General features: G+C 37.5%; 1 protein-coding gene across 4 annotated transcripts; it reads left to right on the top strand.

Moving 5' to 3' along the window:
* The first annotated feature begins 1716 nt into the window (after window positions 1-1716).
* LOC116250224 (uncharacterized) lies at window positions 1717-18952 on the top strand. Of its 4 annotated transcripts, XM_031623749.2 has the most exons (19): window positions 1717-1799; window positions 1940-2258; window positions 3063-3125; window positions 4443-4536; window positions 4639-4747; window positions 4833-4871; window positions 5157-5240; window positions 5326-5387; window positions 6359-6458; window positions 7891-7950; window positions 8027-8086; window positions 8180-8236; window positions 8317-8559; window positions 10137-10220; window positions 12416-12526; window positions 16068-16138; window positions 17063-17254; window positions 17917-18010; window positions 18452-18952. In XM_031623749.2, exons 3-19 carry the CDS (start codon window positions 3065-3067, stop codon window positions 18746-18748), a joined length of 1818 nt encoding a protein of 605 aa, XP_031479609.1. In that variant the 5' UTR covers window positions 1717-1799; window positions 1940-2258; window positions 3063-3064; the 3' UTR covers window positions 18749-18952. The 4 variants fall into 4 exon arrangements, with proteins under 4 accessions (XP_031479609.1, XP_031479608.1, XP_031479612.1 ...); XM_031623748.2 differs by lacking the exon at window positions 1717-1799 and having other exon boundaries at window positions 1808-2258; XM_031623752.2 differs by lacking the exon at window positions 1717-1799 and having other exon boundaries at window positions 1808-2258; window positions 3426-4536.
* The last annotated feature ends 607 nt before the right edge of the window (window positions 18953-19559 follow it).

The following is a 19559-nucleotide window of genomic DNA, read 5'->3' as shown; positions in this document are numbered from 1 at the left end:
TCATGTGGGCTTCTTTTTTTATGAACTTGAATTGACTGTAAGAGCTCAGGTCCCTCCCTCAATATTCGGTAAGACCACACGCTTAAATTTTTATTCAGCTAATAAAAAAAGTTTTGCTAAGTTTAGAAAAATAAAATACCATCAAAGTGGGCAGTCTTTTTTGTTAATTATTGAGCTTTTAGGTTTTACAATTTAACGGAAAACATTATGTGTATATTTAATTTTGTACAATTTCTTTTAAAATATATGAATGACTGACTTAAGAGGAGGTGGGAAGCACGACCATGCTGGTTTGGGATCTTTCAGTTTGAAGGGATATGATTTTGAAAGAAAGAAAAAGCACTCTCACAGCCGTTGATGAGAGGGTGAGAGAGAGAGACAACTAAATGGAAAACATTAACAAATTTTGGTGACAAGAAGTTACTCTACTACAAAACAAAAGAAGCGAAGGAAGAAAGCAACAAAAAGAGACTAGTAGGAGAGGATGAGGAGGGAGGGGGAGAAGAGGTGTAATATAAGCGGTGTCGAGTGCAAAGCACAAACTAAGGTTGCGTTTGATAGCCTTGTTTTTAGATTGAGGCTGCATAAAAAAAAAAGTGTGTTTTGAGAGAACATCAAAGGATCTTAGTAGCATGGATTTTAAATTCATGCTACACAGGAGCAAAGCCATGATTTTTTTCAAGGATGGGCCAAACGGTCCAATAAACTTATTCGGATAGGGCCAAACTAAATCAGAATCCAAAAAATACATTACGCAACTATAAATTTTTAATTTTTTTTAATGTATTTTTTTTTTCAGTAAGCTGGGGTAGGGCCACGGCTTAGGCGGGCCCCCCTCCCTCCTCAGTCTGCCCCTAATGCTACATGTTAAAAACCATGAATTTAAGGTCAGATAGAGGAGTGGTCTTATCTTAAATCCATGAATCTGTCCATGGTAAAACAAACACAACCTATAAATATCCAATTGAAGCAAATAGCCAAAAAAAGCAATAAGTTGCTAAGGCTCTAAAAACATGGTTATTCTGCTCCTCCCAGATTATCCACCACCAACAACTCATTTACCAAGACTGCAAAACGTCAGACATGGCTGACAAAAGAGGAAGAGACAAGAACAAAGAGGATGCGCAGGGTGAGAGGAATTGGGAGAAGGGCAGACAAAGAAGTACTAAGTACCAGAATGAAGGTGGGAGAAAAAATGAGAAGCCGTGAAAAGATTGAAAGCAAGAGAGAAAAAGAGAGAGTTGAAGCTCTCCTATGAGAGAAGCTGCAAAATACTCAAGCCATGCTAACTATATTAAATGTGTTGGTTTCTACAAAAAGGGTGGGTTTAATTGTCAAAGTTGTTCAGGCTTGGGCTTTTTGTCGGGTGGTGAAAAACCCCGCTAACCGGAAAGATGTACACCCATTTGTATCGCACCAATGTGAGGTAAACCACAAGCAGGACATGACCACACACACTGTCTTAATAAAGTTCAAAAGCATGTTAACCGGGTTGTAAATAAGTTATAGTGATTGATCAACATCATATATAAATTTAACTCCAACATAAACAGTAACGCTTAATCAAGCCCACTTGAAATTTCAAAAGGATACCATTCATTAAACAAACAAACCTAAATGCCATACCAATGGCTTCGACAATGTTATTCCCATATAAGGCCGGGCTACCCCGACTAGCGAGAAAAGCAACCGTTACTCTCGAAGATTGGGTACCAGAAGGGTCGGTATGGCTCGTGACGAGCCCGTGGGTCGTTGAACAGCCAACCGTTACTTTCTTTCCCACGCTAGGGCAAACCCAGGTCCAAAATTCCCCGCCTCCTTGTTTCCCTCCCTCCCTCTCTCTCTCTCAACTGCGTGAAAATCCACCCGCGGTGTCACAGTCAATTAGTTTTCCTCCTCTTCTCGTTCGTAATCTCTTTTCATTCTATACTCCCTCCAGAATCATCTCGCTTCGGAGTTCGGACCAAATTTGGTACCTATCACTCCGAGATCCCTGTGTTGCTCACTCATCGAAAGCTTCTTGGTCGTGGGTAGCGCGGATCGGTTGGCGAGGGGCGAAATTGGGCAAGCCCATCGGAAGAGACTTTCTTTTCCTCAAAGGAACGGATTCGTCCAGCCTGGTCCAGAGCTCAGAGTTATACCGCCTTCCTCAACCCTCAATCTAGCAACGACAACGAAGCTTCTTTCCTTCGTCGCGGCGATGAATTGTTCCCCCCTTCACGTTTCCAATCTCTTTTGGTTGTTATAATTGTCATCGGGTAAGTTCATTGGATTTTTCTGGTCCTTTTCCTGCTGCCGTTCTTTTTGCCCCTTGATTTTTGGGAATCGCATAATTTGCAGTGGAACAGTTGGAGAAGACTCTGCTGTCTCCTTTTGCTTCTTAGTTGGAACAGCTTGTGTTTCTTTTTGTGAATTGATGTCTGGAGGTTTGTCTGTTGTATTTTCCTCCAGTAGTTACCGCAAAAGTGTAATGTTGCAGCCCTGGGTTGTTGTTTTTGTTATAGTCCTTGTTTGTCTGCACGATATTCTTTTATTTGGTATGTCAATAAGTTGTTGCTGTCGATTGTGTTCATTTAAATTTGAGATTAGGCTACAAAGAGAATGAAGAATGAAGATGAATTAGTTCCCGCAGTTGAATGGTTGAATTCGTCGGAGAATCCACTATTAAATGGAAGCCTGAGAAACTGTAATTGTTTCATGGTCATGTGACAGCATGTCAGACACTTGCCCGTTGGATGTAGTTATGCTCAAAGACTGTGCAGTGAGTTTGACACTAAGTTAACACGAACCACTAATTCGCAGCATTTTTTTTTTTTTTTTGGTGTTTTCTCCTAATACTTTTTAGTCTTCCAGTTTGGTTGATAAGGCTATTTGATTTAGTCATGCTGTCTCTTGTAGTCAGCTTTGGGTTGATGTTTGTCTTATTTACTTTGATCGTTGCTTAAGGGGATTTGTTTTGTTTGAGCCAGCAATGGGGAAATGAATTCTTGATTTCTTGTATGTGTCAAATATATCTTGCGATAATGACTGACATGCTTTTATCTACCCCATTTTTCTCCTAGGTATGGAGGGGATAGAAAGCACTAACTATGAGTTGCTTTCAAGAATTGCACAACTTGAACATGGTAAGGAAGTAAATCTTCTGACCAAGATATGTTACTTGAATTCATTGATTTATTGTAGTGCAGAAATCACTCTGAAACAATTATCTATTATTTTTTTAAAACAATTTTGTTACTGTCCAGAACTTTCTGAACGAAACAACTTGTGTATGACTTGGGAGTTTGTGTTTATCTTGTGTATATTCACATATTTGTAGAAAAATCGCTGTTGACCTCATGAAAGAAAGTTACATAATGCTAGAAATAGATTTTTGTTGATAATCTCCTAGGGCATAGAGTGCATGATAGACCTTATCTTTCCAGGTCAAGATCCGCTAAACAAGTTCAAGCTGGTATATGGTTTTCCATTTATCAAGGTAGGTAGAAAATGAAAAACCTCCTGAGGTATGGATCCCTGACTTGGATCATAAGTTCAAGTATCTTCCAAAAGCATGAAGTCACTGAACAAGTAAGTATGTGGATCTTGTATGCAATCATTATTGACAAGTCACTGAACAAGTAAGTATGTGGATCTTGTATGCAATCATTATTGACTATGCATCAAACTAGAAAAACAACCTTCTATTGATCTTATGTTCATATATATTTGCCATTGAGGAGGGTATAGTGTCTGATTTATTCCATATCTTCATATAAGAATTAAGAAACAATAACTTCTTTTAACGCCACCAATTATATTCTAATTTTTGAAAAAGATAACCCTTCAAAGAAGAGGAGAAAAATCATTCGAGGGGTTATGATTGCAAAATGATGAGTAATAGATAACATGGTGGGCACTTCTTGCTTGGATTGGATATAATTGCACGGTGCAGTAGGTTGACTTCAGCAATTTGTTGATATAATGAATTGCTTACCAGATGGCATTTGGATTAGAAGCTTATGAGAGAAAAAGAATAGAGGTACAAATAATCTACTCTTAAGCAGAAGATAAGAGGGAGAAAGAAAAGAAGAAAGACAAGAATATTATGCAGAAAATGGCTTCGTGAAGCAGAAGATACTAAAATAGGAGAAATTAGACATGCTGAATAAATAGCTAGCATAGCATGAGATCTGTTCCCCACCGTGGTGTATACTCATACTTGATTCTATCATCAATATCTTATCCTAGTTATTCCCTATATGTTGTGATCAGGCTTGAATGATGAATTTCCAGTCATGACATTGACATCAGATTCCATGTTTAGATGATCTCAAATGTGATTAAAGAAAAGTGCTGCTTCTTGCAACATCATGAGATTAAAAAAAATTCCTCCTAAACGAGTGAGGCTATGAATTTTCTCACTGAACTTGCAACCTTTTGCTAATACCTTTCTTCTGCAGAGAGGGACGCACTTCAGAAGGACATTGAACAGTTGTGCATGCAGCAAGCTGGTCCTGCATACCTTGTTGTGGCAACCCGAATGCATTTTCAGAGGTTTGTAATTCCAAATATAGTATTACCATTTGAGCTTCTGTAGTGATTGCATGTTTATATTCTCTTCTGCAAATAATTTGAGTTAGCTCAAGTTGCTTTCAGGACGACCTTGTTGGAGCAGGAGATTGAAAATCTAAAGAAAAAATTATCTGCATGCATGAGAGAGAATGTTAATCTTCAGGAGGAGCTTTCAGAAACTTACCATGTCAAGGTGCTAGATCAATGCTGTTAACCACTTATTTGTGTCAATGTTATTTTTTTCTGGCATCTAATGCAGTGCGTTTATTTTTTCTAAGGCTCAATTAGCTGAATTGCACAGTCAAGAAGTCTCAAAGGTAAGCATTTGTTGCTTTCAGCTTGTTTCCTTCATTCACATTTCAAACAATGACTTACATAGTTACATGCATCTACGTAGTTGTTGTTTGAAGGGGAATTGTTTGAGTTAATGAGTTCAATAACATTCTTGGGCAATACAAATCAAGGTTATTACGAGATCAGGTTTTAAAGGAGATTTTTGTGTGATTTTTTTTTCAGATGCTACTGATATTGTCATTTACATTTATTGTGTGGAAATATTTCTGTGTGCTTTTTAAGTTTATGACTTTTCTGGAGAGTTTCAGAACAAAGATGCTGAAAAACAAGTTAAATTTTTCCAAAATTGCATGGCTGCTGCATTTGCTGAAAGGGATCAGTCCCTTTTGGAGGTATGGAAGAATATTGTAAGTTGTAACCTGCTTCCCCAGGAATTTCATGTTCTCCCTCATCTAAGGCCCTTATAATCTACTGCAGGCAGAGAAGGCAAAAGAGAGTGAGGAAGATATGTTTATTAGGATGAATGACATGCAAATAAGGTAACTATGATTGTGATTTGTGAAGCATTTCTTGGACTTTGCTTTGACTACAGGCTTATTATGTTTGTCAAGCTATTGAAACATTTTTCCCTAGCAATACATTCTCACTTCTCAAGTATTGAAGCTATTATACTGAATTTGTTTGTTTTGTAAACATTGTATAGTCACATTATAAATCAGCAGATATGGGTTTATTAACTTTATTTCTTTAATAGGCATTTCGTTATTGTTTGTATCAAATTGGGGAATTAACCTATACATAGCTCTAGAGGAATTCTGCTTCATGGGGCATATATTCATAATGATTGGCCAGTGAGTGGATGACAAAGTTAATATGATTGAAAATTTGTTGGATACCACACAGACATGGAACTCTATACTTTGTAACGTAATGGGCAGCAAGCATGTGAAAACTGAAAACAAAACATATTTGACGCAATGGTCTGGATTTTCCGTATAAACCAAGTGTACGTATTAAGACCAGAGACTGTCTTTATGAATTACCACAGAACAGTCCACCCAAGTTGCAGCCTGGACATGCTACAAAAGGCTATAGCATAACATATTAATTTGAATATAAGCCTAAAAATATAAAACAATTCATAATTATAAAGGGTGGATAGAGGAAGAACATAACTTTTACCACCAAGAAAAATACCTTTTTAGTAAACCATAACATAAAAGGTCTTGCTCTATTCAATACTAAGTGTACCAGATTTTTTTTTTGGGGGCTTGTCCCATGCTGGTGCTGATGTTACTGGCTTTTTGTTGAAAGCCATGTAGCTGATGATCCCAATGCAATTAATTCTGTTTATCTTCTGACCAATTTAGTGTGACCAAGTAAATGTTGCTTTTGTTTTTATAATCGTTGCCATTTCAAGTATCTAATTTACTTCAGACAGGTTTATAAATGTTGCTCTTGTAATTGTAATTGCTGTCATCTCCGGTGTCTAAATCTTTCTGTCTGACAGGTTTGAGGTATTGACAAAAAATTTTGCCGAACAGAAGGCTCAGAATGATGAACTACAAAGGGAGTTGGCAAAGCTGAGAGAAAGCATGAGGTTGGAGAAGGTATGCTTTAGTTATTTTCAGTATGTTGACTGTTGAGTAACTTCAGTTCTAGCTGTCCCACGAATTACATTGCTTACTATCATTGCATAGACTACGCTTAGGTGTATACATGTTGATTTAATATAAACCTGTTGCTCAATTCCAATTTGTGTTATACTTAAGGGGCAATTTCCCCAACCTTTTCAGCTTGTAAACACTAGAAATAACATGGGTGCAAGTATGGGTACAAAGGGCACAACGTGGCAGTTTAAAAAATAGTGGGTATATACATACATACATACCGATATATATATATATATATATATATATATATATATATATATATATATGTATGTATGTATGTATATTGTTCATATGTATGTATGTGTGTATATATATATATATATATCATGATCCACAAAATTCAAGCAAAATAAATTCATATGTGCACACACAACCTAATCCATTGGGTCATTTCAATAATCCACAAAACTCCAAAATGATATATAAGTTCATGTACAGTTTATTGCAATCAAAATTACAAAATTATTTAATCGATAGTAAAATGATTATTATGAGCCTAACTCCATCTCCACTTCATTGTCCTTATCCTCCTCCTCCTCCTCCTCTTGCAGATTGGAGCATGATAAAATGGAAGGATCACATAATTCCAAATTAAAATATTCTGCTCATGTTTGCATTCTAATTAAATTCTTCCATACTGACATCCTAATATTTGTTGCCTTCCTTTCCTGCAACACATTCAACTATATCTATATACAAATAAATTAAAGAACCTTCTTGATGTTCATAATTCTAATAGAAAAACATATACAAGTTTTTTGCATTCATTTTTGCTTTGTGAAAGCAACCAAAGGTTGGAATGGAAAAAAAGGCAAATTTTTTGCACATGTTAATCTAATGTGTTTGGCACAAGTATGGTGAACTGGATGAAAACATATTTATGCCACTTAGATTGTCATAGATTGTCACATGACAATAGGGCATGAGAAATCCCTTCGCCTCCTTCTGTCAACAAATGTTGAACTCAAGTAGCCTCAGCTGTGGCAGCAGCAATGGATCTGTACACTGCCTCAGTATGGAATCTAGCCACAACCTTTTGTTTCTTGCTAGTCCATGATACTAAGTTCATGTCAATAAACATGTGAGATGGCTTGCCTCTCGTATGGATCATATGCTCCATCTGCATTATTATAGACAACAAGTTCATGTGTGGCTAGTGAAACCATGTCTGTGATATAGAAAAATGTGTGGTATAACCCTTCTAGTTTCTTCTCTTTAAGTGGATTCTTGTATAGTTTCTTTGCAAATATATGCACAAATATGCATGCCTTATTGGTAGTCATTTGAAATGGCAAAGCCTCATGATGATGGGAAAGCCTCATGATGATGGGATAGCAAAAAAAGAATCCTTATTTTTGCTTGTTTATAGGAATCATTGGAGAGGGAGTTGTTGGCATTGAAAGCCTCAAACCTTGCTCTTCAGGAGTATGTGAGTGTGATGCTTTGCAGTCGTTTGAGACCACAAAGTTATGCATGAATTCTTATATTTTCTTCTTGTCATGTAGGAGAATCAAGTGGTTGCATTGAGAACGTCAAACCTTCTTCTGCATGACAAACTCTGTGAGGTATATGAATTCAATGAAAACAACAAATGGTAGTTTACTGTAAACCAAATTTTTTACACCATAACTAATTAGGATTTAAATCTGGTTTTCTAGAGTTTCAGAACCGAGGAGCTTTTGAAGAAGGAGGTTCACATATTGAAAAAAAAAAATGTAAAGTATCCTTTTTTTACTTATCACTTGTATTGTAATCTTTCTTGGTTTCGCTTGAGTAATGCTTGTGTATTTGACAGTACCACTTGGAAGATGCTGTGCACAAAGGCCTTAAGGTTCTTCATCAAGTTCACAGTGAAATGAGAAATGAAGTTGTGGCTTTGTTGGACGAATGGAGAACTGTAATTTCATCAGTAGTTTGTTCCTTTCAAGAAATTTTTCAGTCAAACGTGCATAGGCAGTCGAGCAGACCAGAATGCGATGAGCCTGAGTGCAAGGACGTCCACATAACCACTTGTGCTGATGTTTGTAATACGCCAAAGGTATGTTTATAATTGAAGACACCAGTTAACCGATCAAGGTAGATTCTTCCACATGGATATATTTAATCAGGGTTGTGGGTAAAATTCAAACTTTGAATTACTCAATTCATTTTTAAGTTTTTGACATGTTTTTTGAGGTACAACTATTGTTGGATTTTATTTTGGAGAACAAAGTTTAATTTTAGTAAGTATACAGATCATGCTGTTATAGAGTTGACTTCGTTGTCAATGTGAATGTTTCATGATCTGTATCATGCATGTATTTTCTACATGATTGTTGCTTCTTGTGCTACGACTTGTTTGCTTGGAAAAAACACTAATACATTGTACAAGCTCTGGTAAATTGCTTTAGGATCTAAAGAAACTTCTGCATTTAATGAACAAGATTGTCTTGTGGACAGTCGGGTCAAATGCAGCAAATGTAAAGAAATGGAGCACACATTTTTGATGCATGTCTTGTAGAGGTGCTGAGGAAGCTGAAAGTCTCTCAGCGGATTATATCTGATGGGCATTTATTCACTTATACTAACCAGTTTAAGTCTTGATAAAGAAAATCATGCTTACTTCCATTCAGAAAAAGTTACCTAGTCCGTTTGACTCGATTATCAGAAACCACTATAATCTTGTTGATTAGTTATACAGCTTTTGAAGCTTCAAAACTGCTATCGATTATTTATGGGACCATGATAAAATACAAGCATTAAGGTTACTCAGACATCCTTGCTTGAAAGGGCTTCAAGTTCAGTGATATCATGAATAAGTGTCTTGCCTGGCAAAGTACAGGTGTTGTCTGTAAGAGTAAGATGACTAAAGAGAAAACAGTGACATTAACTGGAGGAAAGAAAAGACTGATCCACTTAATGATAAATGTCTAGATTAAGCAAGAGAACCTGTTTTCTTTTAGATAGCTTATACGACCATGAAGCCAGTAGGACATAATGACCTTTCAGAGCAAAACAAGGAATGAAATCATTGACAACAATTTGTACATTAAAAGTATCTACCTATTGGCACCCTGGTATCTTTCCTGACAAACTTTACCTTTGTTTGTCTCCCTAAATGTGCTTATTTCATATTCAGTGGAATTGTTTTTTGAATTGTTTGTCTTGGGCTTTGGACACATTACTTAGTTTGCTTTTTTTTTTTCCCTTTGTGAATATTTTCTTAATAAACTTGGACATTAATATTTTAGAAAATAGACTTTTTTGGTTACTAGTTTTTCAGAAGATACTCTGAAGTATATTGGAGTTTGTCACTAAATGTGCTGACGAGATCAGCAGAAGGATTAAAATTATCGCTGAGGGTCTTTGACAGCCTGAAATGTTTTAGTGGGTGAAACATTTCCAGAAAATTTAAGCTTTTCAAGTTGCAAATTGCAACAGGTGAAATTTTTATGAACAGTTTCACCTGTGTTTGATTTGTGATGTATGAGTGGTTGAAAGATCTCCCATCCAATGCATTTTCTTTTTCCTTTTTTCTTTTTTCTCAGGGTAATCAAAGCCCCTAGCTGAAGGTTTTTTGCTTCTTTTCTTGCGTTACCTAGAAAGTTAATTTTTTCACCTTTGGATCTTTTGCAGGAAGTCATCTCTCCCTCAATCATGGTTTGTTCCAAAGGTTCTGATGATGAGCATAAAGCATTAGCTCAGGCAATGCAAGAGAAGGTTCCACTTTTATCATCCTTTCTCTTCCAGGATGCTAAATTTTTTCTGAAGCCTTGAGTATCGGTGTTGCTGAACCTGGAGTCATCCCATTGGGCTTTTTAACTTGGCCAGGCTCAAGGGGTCAATCCAGTTAACAGACTCAGCAACTGACAGAAAGTCAGGCGTTGCTCAGCTGAGTCACAGTTTTACCTGCTTGCTGACACTAGGATTAAATGATTTTACATGTGCACATGCAAATACATTCATGTGTGTATGTATCTGATAGTTGTCAAGTGTTTCTCTTAAATTTTAAGGTGTTGCTAATTCTGGAGTCATCCCATTAACTTGGGTAGGCTCAAGGGGTCAATCCAGTTAACAAACTCAGCCACTGACAGAAAGTCGGGTGTTGCTTAGCTGAGTCACAGTTTTACCTGCTTGCTGAAACTGGGATTAAATGATTTTGCATGTGCATATGCAAGTACATTCATGCTTGTATGTATCTGATAGTTATCAAGTGTTTCTCTTAAATTCTAAGGTGTTGCTGAACCTGGATTCATCCCATTGGGCTTTTCAACTTGGCCAGGCTCAAGGGGTCAATCCAGTTAACAGACCCAACAACTGATAGAAAGTCGGGTGTTGCTTAGCTGAGTCACAGTTTTACTTGCTTGCTGAAACTGGGTTGAGATCCCTTTGAGAGAGATGTTGGGGCTTTGGGCGGAATCGGGAATAAAATATGTGCAACAATGGGAGGGATTTCCGCTGGAGCTCCATCGCTGGCAGGCATACCAAATCCGGCGTTTGGGCTCCCCACCGGAGCTCCCCTGATTTCAACCGGAGGAGATGGAGAATCTGCCATGTCCTCTTCCCTTCGTCAGGCAGAAGTCCCGATCTTCTTGGGTCTGCCCATCGGCGAGCAGATGAAGGCTTCAAGTTTGGCGAAGGGAGCGTCGACGACATTGGGTCCTTCCTGTGCACTGGAAGAGGTGCGGCAAACATCTCCAGCCGGTGGAGGTGCAAAGGACGTCGCCAGCAATCCTCCTCAACCAGTGGGGCAAAATCTGGTGGCGCCTCCGTCTGTCCGGCCGCCTCCCGTCGCTCTGCCTTCCGTCGACGATCGTGGACTGAGGGGGAGTCGCCCGCCATCGCTGTTCAACCACCATCATTGCGGGTGGGAGGCAGTGGGCGCCCCTCCCTTCGTCGGTGGTTTCCCCTCTCTGCCTCACGCGGAAAGGAGGAACCATGACTCTCTCGAGAGGGAACTCGAGAGGCCTGACGGTTCGGGCCGGTCTCTTTCGAGACCGGTTCGAACCGAGTGGGCCACAGAACTGGTTCGAGCCCATGCCGCCCGATTTAGGGTCATATGGGTTCGAACCCGGATCCAAAATACCTAAATGCCCCTTTTAAACCCTGTTTGGATCCGATGTTGTCTCCTATTCTAGATCCAACCCAGTTCCTTCCATCATTTGAGAATGGATCTGATTTGGGGATGCCCATAGATCATATCCAAGCTCGCGTTCCTTCTCCGAAGCCACCACCTTGATCATCATAAGAAGATAGTGAGCAGACCACCATTTTAGCATACACAGGTGAGTGGTGGGACCTTTTGTTCAGCAGATCCAAACCTTGTCCAAACTCTCTAAGGTGAAGAACCATTTTGGCAGGATGGAAGGTTTAAACTCGCCGAGGACGACTCTTTTCCAACTAGGGGAGTCTGATGCAAGATGAAAGCATAACCAAATTTTGTAATTGGATCCAGTTAGAATTTTTAATATTTGTAAATGGATCCAGATCTGCAGTCCATCCCTTTCTCTATAAAAGGGGACATTGGGTCATTTTGTAAGGGGGTCAGTAAAAAAGTTGAAAGAAATGAAGTGTTTGTTAGTTTTCTTCTGTTCTTCTTGTTCGTTTGATCTTTGCTTGAGTTTTTAGTTAGTTTAAGTTTAGTTGTGAGTGCAGTTGAATTAAGATCCGTTAATCTTAATTCTAATTGCATTATTTGGTCATGGATTTTGTAGATCCTGACAATTTGATGCAACGACGTATATGTATTCTGTTTTTCTTTTTCTATTTTATTTTTTTCTGATATTTTATGTGTAGAATCATGCCTTGAATGAAACTTTTTCTTATAAATAGTTGGATGCTCTTGTTTCTTGTGGTTTTCAATGTCATGTTACAGTACTTGCAGCTTATTTACTAACAGGCAGTTGTGTCTTCAGGTGGATGCACTGTTACTTTTGTCACAGCAGGAGGAGCTCTATTTATTACAGAAGAATGTCCAAACAGCTCTAGAGAAAAAGTGTGATGATCTTCAAGCGACCTTGGCTCAAGTAATATTTCTCTTAAATTTCATCCTTAGTTGCCTCGGATATAAGAGAATCCTCTCTCTATAATTTACTTCAAAGTGTGCAGTGCTGCATTTGATTTCCACCACACATCCACTTTATTTCTAGTAGATTGTTTGTGTGTGTATATAATGTGTATATATAGATTATTATATTTATTCATATATGTTTCTCACTTTCTGATATACATTTTTTTGTTTTTTTTCATTCATTATTTTCTTTTCATATATTTTATTTATGTATTTGTAGCTAGCTAGTTGACTGGCCATTGTTGTATGTAAGGGGTATGCACCCTTCTCTGTATGTATTTGAGCTTTTGTTCATTTTGGATTGAATGTTATTGATACTTTTGCTTTATTTCTTGTGGTTTTCATTTGCACCTTGTTTTTATGCCCGTTTGAGCATTTGTATGATATTTGTGAAGATAGAGTGTTTGTGAAGCTTATTTGAAGGATATGTATTTCAGTTCCAAAGAGCTTCATTCATTATAGATGTGTATGCACGTACAAATATAACTAAGAGCTCTAGTTCACAAACACATGGACATAGTTCAGATAAACATTGTTCCTATGGTAATCATATATACAGTCGATGTAATAGTTTATTGTTCTTTTTCCATTTTGTGCATCTAGTCCTATAAAGGTATCTAGGTGGCTTCTCCAATGGGGTTGGTTTCTTGGTTGTTTAGATTTCAATGCATTGAAAAGGCTTTTTTGGAGCTAAAAGTTGGCAACTATAAAAGTCTATTTTGACTAAAAAGTGCTTCTTTTTTGAGTTGCAAAATCAAAATATATAACACCCCATTATCAGAAGTTTAGTCTTGTAGTAAAGATTGTTAAAAATCTTCAAGAGCTTATAAGTGGTTGATTAAGCAATTGGTTGTCCTAGTTTCTTAATTTTTTTTTTTGAGGCTGAAACTAAAGCTACTAGGGGACAAGTTTAGAATCCGCCAAACTAGAAGGCAGAAGCCTAAGTCTAGTATGGGAGTTTGAAGTTCTTACAGTTGGTATAAATGGCAGAGCAAGAAATTTTTGGCTGAGAATGACTAAGTCAAAGAACATTGATCCTTCAGATACATAGAAATTGATTAAACCATATATAAATCAGTAAATGTTGAGGGGCATTTTCTATATAAATATAGAAAAGTTTAGGGTTAACCTGTATGTAAATACAATAACTTTATGGGTCAATGTGGGCAACTGCCCACAAAAGCCCTACATGTGGCTCCTTCCTGGTTGGTATCAGAGCATGGTAGAACGCTCAGACCTAGGTAACCACATGCATAGATGAGTGTGCCTTAAAGGGAATAATTATAACACCTTATAGTGGAAAGTTTAGTCTCTTATTGAAGATTATTGGCAACCTTCAAAGGGCTTATACGAAGGGTGGTTAAGTGAGTGGTTGTCTTAGTTTCTAGTTTTTTTTTGGGCTGGAATGAAGCTGCTATGGGCAGCATTGAATCCACTAATTAGGAGCCCAAGCTTGTTATGGGAGTGGTCCAAGTTGTTACAGGCTATCTCGCAAGCAACATTGTGAATGTGAAATATTACCAAGGCTTTGGAAGACCCACAGTTTGAGGAAAAAGTATGATCAGAAGGGACTCTTGTGAAAGTCTCAAGAAAATAAGAGTACTCGGGAGAAAGGTCATCTGAAAAGGATGATAATGTTTATGAGATTTCCATAATGTTAGCAACATTGTTGGATCTGATTTACCCTAGGCATGTGACTCATGTTTCCTAAGCAGAAATGTGGTTGAATCATTATTTGTACAGGAAAAAGCACACTTTAAATTTCGGGTAGAAGGCTAAGAAAATTTAAGTTTAGTTTCTAAATTTTATATTAATGACAAAAAATGCCTCCTTAAAGTGGGAATCTTACTGTTAAGAGAACTTCTCTAGAGCCCTTGTCAGTTTGCTAGTTTGCTTAGAGGTAAGGAAAATGGCAACAAGGACAAAGTTTTCTAACAATACTTTTGCTTCTATGTTAAGGGTTCTTGCAATATCTTGAAAAGTTCATTCCTTCTGAAAGGATATTGAGGAACAATTGCTCGTTAGAGTGTTAGTGACACAAGAAGGGATTATTTATAGGTGCACAAGGATGCATGACAATTGTAAAGTCTTTGTCTGAAGCATAGTCACAAAAAAAGTATTTTCTTTGGAAAAAACGTGAAAAAAAATGCAATAAATAAATTAGCCGTTTCACTGTTTTTTTCAAATGTTAAAATGAAAAAAACGTGAAAATGGAAAAAACATGTTTTTCCTTGTTTTTCATTTTATTCATTTTTCTTCACGTTTTTTAATGCCAAACTGTTTTTTTTTTTCATTTTCTAATTTTTATTTGTTACAAATATACTTAGTTTTTTGATGTTTGTGTTATTAGTTTCTCACTTATTTTATTTTCCCTCATTTTTAGTTTTTTTAAGTTTTTAAAAATTTACCGTATTTTCCTTTTTTTCAAGCTTGCCGTAGTATACCCGAGAAAACCTCGCTGTTTAAAACGCGAGAAAGTTTTTTCTGACTATGGTCTGAAGTCTCCTCTACATGTTCAGAATCTTCAGATGCAAAATTCTCTTTGTATTTTCTGTTGTAGTACATTCTTTTATCCTGCAAGAGGTGTTTTCTTACTCAGCATCAATCATATTGTTTTTTCTTAATAAAGATGTGAACATTTTATTTTGTTTTGAGCAACCCATATTTCCAGAAATTAGTACCTCAATAGTTGTGAAAAATGGTTGTATGGTAATGTCAACGTGCAATCAAGATGGTTGTTTGTTGTCCCAACAGTTGTTGTTAGTTCCAACCTGATAAGAAAAAGGAACTATTTGACTGAACTGCAGCAACTTTACCTTAGTATGACTGGATTTTGTAGGTACTTGAATATTTCACAGTTCCTCTGCTGCAGTAATGGTTATTGCTTCCATGAATATAATAGGCAAATAATGTCATTTATGTACATAACATATTAATAGTAGGCGACACATATATTCCTTGCAAATGTATATTAGAAGACAAAAAATCATCTGATGAATTCTTTTACCTGTATTATCTCCAAGATTTAGGACACAAAAATTTCACATTTTTCTCATGAAATTCTGTATTATTTTGAATTAAAAAAATTTGATACTTGTTGGTGTGAACTGTCTCAGCAGTCAGCACTTTGCTGCTTATATCATTAGTTGACCTAAGGAGTTTACCACAATTTTTTACCCCTAACTGAACTGTGATGATGCTGACAAGAATATTTCTGCAGAAGCACATTCATCTTTTAAAGAAAAATTATCTTTGATCTCAATACCAATAATTACTAATTTTAGTGGCCACCCAGTAGTTATACGAAGAATTGATGAGTTCATGCTTGTCCATCAAGATGGCAAACACAAACATCTTTGAGATACGAATTGCGTGTAAAATTTGAATATGAAGTGGTGCAACTTTCTACCTTAAATTATTTCCAGATTATTAGCTGGTGGAAGATACTGCAATCTGGTGATATCCTAAAGTTATAATCTTATTTTGACCTTTAACAGGTTACCAATGAAAAGGTGAAGGCCCTTGTGGAGCTAGCACAACTAAGACATGAATTTCAACAACTGCAAGAGTATGGATCTTTCTTTGTCTCTCTTCCCCTGCCCCTGCATGTAAACAGTCTATCTTGATTGGCACTACCATTATCAATAATGAATCCTTTTCTTCGTGGAGAAATTCTTTGTTCGCTAATAAGAGGGGCTGGGAGTGACTGGTGGCATCCTTTTTGTGTTATCTGGAAAACTTTATTAGTGGCTCAAATGCTACATTAGTTCTTTTGACAATTTTTGCAGTCATGTGTATATTGTCTGCCATTTATGAAATATCCTCACCGTTAGATAAATAGTAAGCCGGTTTTTGCAGAAACTAATCTTATGATAGTAAGAGACAGGAAAAAGAACACTATCAAATGATGCTGCTACGCAGTGCTGAGAGCAGGTCCTTTTCACAACTGGGTTGACAAGTTTCACCATCTATAATAAAAATAGAACTTGTCTTAGCAGTTCAATCTTTTTGAAACTGCTGAAAACCAATTACGTTGCTTCCATTGAGGTGGGGAGGAACTAGGGTAATGGATGGAATACTGTTCAATTTCAGAATAAGCTAAACGGTGGTTGCTTTTCACGTTTTGGATATTATGCTATGGAAAGTAGAAGAAACTGGATGTGGTGGAGCATGTATTCTGCACGGAAGCTCCTATTTTAGTACTCAATAGAGCAACATCTGTTAAGTTATCTGATGCAAAATGAAAACTTCGGGGCTTCATTTATTGTTTTCTTTTCTTTAGCAATATCAGTATTTTTGTGCAATTGGATAAATAAAAGCCACATATCATCAAGAATAGTGTCAACATGTTTTTGCATCTACTAATTTTTCTTTGACTAGATCCCTGGGAGTGAAGAAGTTTTCAATTGGATCTATGTTTGCATATGTTCCTACACTAGAAATCTTCTCTCTTTCCTTTTGGAGATACTGATCACTTGCTTCATTCTTTTAGAACTATCCGTGATGGACATAGACAAGGCCATGCCTTTGACAAAGAGGGGAAAATTAGAAGTATGTTCAGGAGATCGTACTTGAAACAGTGGATAGGTTTGTCAGATGGCCAGGGAAATAGCACTATCACTAATGCAAATAACAGAGACAACCGTTCATCCACCACTTCCAGCTACAGTTTGAATCTTGCTACGTAAGTATGGACTTTGGATTAGGGGCTGCATTTGTTTTGGGAGGGACTTATCGTAATTACTTTGTGATTTGTTTCCTCTCTTTGGTTCATCTCTCTCTCTCTCTCTCTGTGATGGAGAGGAAAACTGCAGAGTTTTCTGTAAACGTCAAGAATTGCTGACTTGGTGGTGTTTACTGTGTTGTGCTTCGAATCACATTTAGCTGTAGCATGCCAGGTTGGACCTGCAATTCTAGGCCCATGAGCCTTAAGAAAACTTGGTTAAGTTAGCATGTGTTTATCCATCTAAGAAGAACCAAGATGTGGTATCCCTTCTAAAGAGGACTTGAGGCAGATAGGCTCCATCCCCGTTAGGAAGAGAAGAAAGAAAGTCAAGCAGGATGGAACTCAGTAACCAGAGTATGGTCGAGCAATGATTGGTTGATCTGGGCATTACTGAACATATTGGTTTCAGCTTCTGGCTCGATAAACCTGGTTTTTTCTTGCTAAGTTCATTTCCTTACAAGTTCAGCTTTATGTATTGTTGCACCAAATTGACACCCTTGGATGTTCTCCTTGGTTTGTGGCCTTCTTGAGCTCTTCATTTTTTATGCCTTGCCTAATGGGCTAATATAGGTTGGTAAGTTTCTATTTGTACATATGAAACATCACAGTGTTCATTGCAGGTTGAAAGTTGAAAATGCAAGGCTTCAAGAAAGCATCACTAGTATGGAGCACATCACATCTTGCATACACAAGCTTCGCCTCTCGTTGATGAAGGCATGTTTGGTTTCTTTCTTCTTTCCTTCATAGTGGTCATTCTAGTTGTGAACTTGGAACTTTATATTGCAAATTCTTTCTCGTCTGCCATGACAGTCTAAAATTTTAGGTAACAGCAAAAGAGTGATGACGTAAGACCGGTTTTTTTGGTATGAATATTCTAGATGGTTACCAGACGCTACAATATTGCATGATTTTTCCCAACTTTTGTAAGTTTCATAGCATGGGTTATAATTGGTACAATGTTTGAGGAGTTGGACCGTGTTGCTTTTCCAGTCTTCCTAGGGGTCCTTCAATGCATGTGTCCATCTACAACGGTCCTGATAGTATGCGTAATGTTAAGGTTTTGATTATGCTTTTGTTTGGAGAAAGAATATATGATTTGGTCATATTGACGTACCTCCACGACAGCTTCATGAAATTACAGCTAATGTTGTCTAGGCTCTAGAGGTTGAAGTGTCTAAGATGGACAGCGGCTTGTTGGAGAACCTGGATGGCATCATCTTTGAGGCAAATCTTATTAAGACAGCCCTTGGAAGTTCCCTTCCTGTTAGTTGGTCAGCCGAGGCTGACAATGGATCACCCAATGGACCTGCTGCAGATGATTTGGGTGGCAATGACGATGTAGACTGTGTCTCTGCTGCTGGATTTGAAATGGTGGAGCTTCTTCTAGTGGCAGCTCAGCTTAAGAAGGCATCTCTAGTTCAAAAGAATTTGACAGGAAGCTTAACCATTTGAATAGGATTAAAGACCAGATCATCTCACCAGTTCAAATTTACAACTTTCACTAGTATGGCAGAAGTCGCTCAAGTTTGAATTGTAAATTCCTCATTTCTTTGTATTATGTGTAAATAGATTGGAGAGGTTTCTCCTCCTGCTAATTTATTCTTTTGTGCCATAAAAATTATTTTTAATCGATCCATCGACTTTTTGTTACCTTTATTAATTGTCTACTTAGTATGTGCTGTTGAGGTAAAGAGAAGCCATTTTACTAAACCTGATCATCATAATTTCAGAATAGCAATAATCCGCTTAGCAAACACACATGCTTCATGTCTGATCATTAGCTGAACAAAATAAAAATTTTGGTTTACAACTTTGGAATGTATTGTGATCATCTTTTTTCCAGGTGAGTAAGAGGGTTAATCCCACGGCTCAGGCAATGGCCGAAGCCCCTCTCCTTACTTTTGCTTGCAAGGTCCAGAGCTGTGTTGGTACTAGGTAGTGAGATCAATTTTATGCTTGACAATTACAACTTGGTTGAAAGACATTGCTTGGACTAGGCCCTTCTCCCAAGCCAGAGAGCGATGACCTGCTTTAACTTACATCGAATGTGAGTGTTCATGGGTTCTGAGCCTTCATCCGTCAACCTAGCGGATGGCATGACCTGCTAACCACACTTTCTCCGTTCAATTTTATGGTTCTTTACTCGTGCTCATGCCTACATAACAAAAAATTGTTGAACGTCAGTAAGTTGGCGAAATTTGAGTAATAATTTCAAAAATGCGCCTCACGCTTAGATTTCTTGACGGGGCCTTTTTTGGGTTGA

This window comes from Nymphaea colorata, chromosome 3, assembly GCF_008831285.2.
Source record: "Nymphaea colorata isolate Beijing-Zhang1983 chromosome 3, ASM883128v2, whole genome shotgun sequence".
Lineage (NCBI taxonomy): Eukaryota > Viridiplantae > Streptophyta > Magnoliopsida > Nymphaeales > Nymphaeaceae > Nymphaea > Nymphaea colorata.
This window is presented reverse-complemented; position numbering and strand designations above follow the sequence as displayed.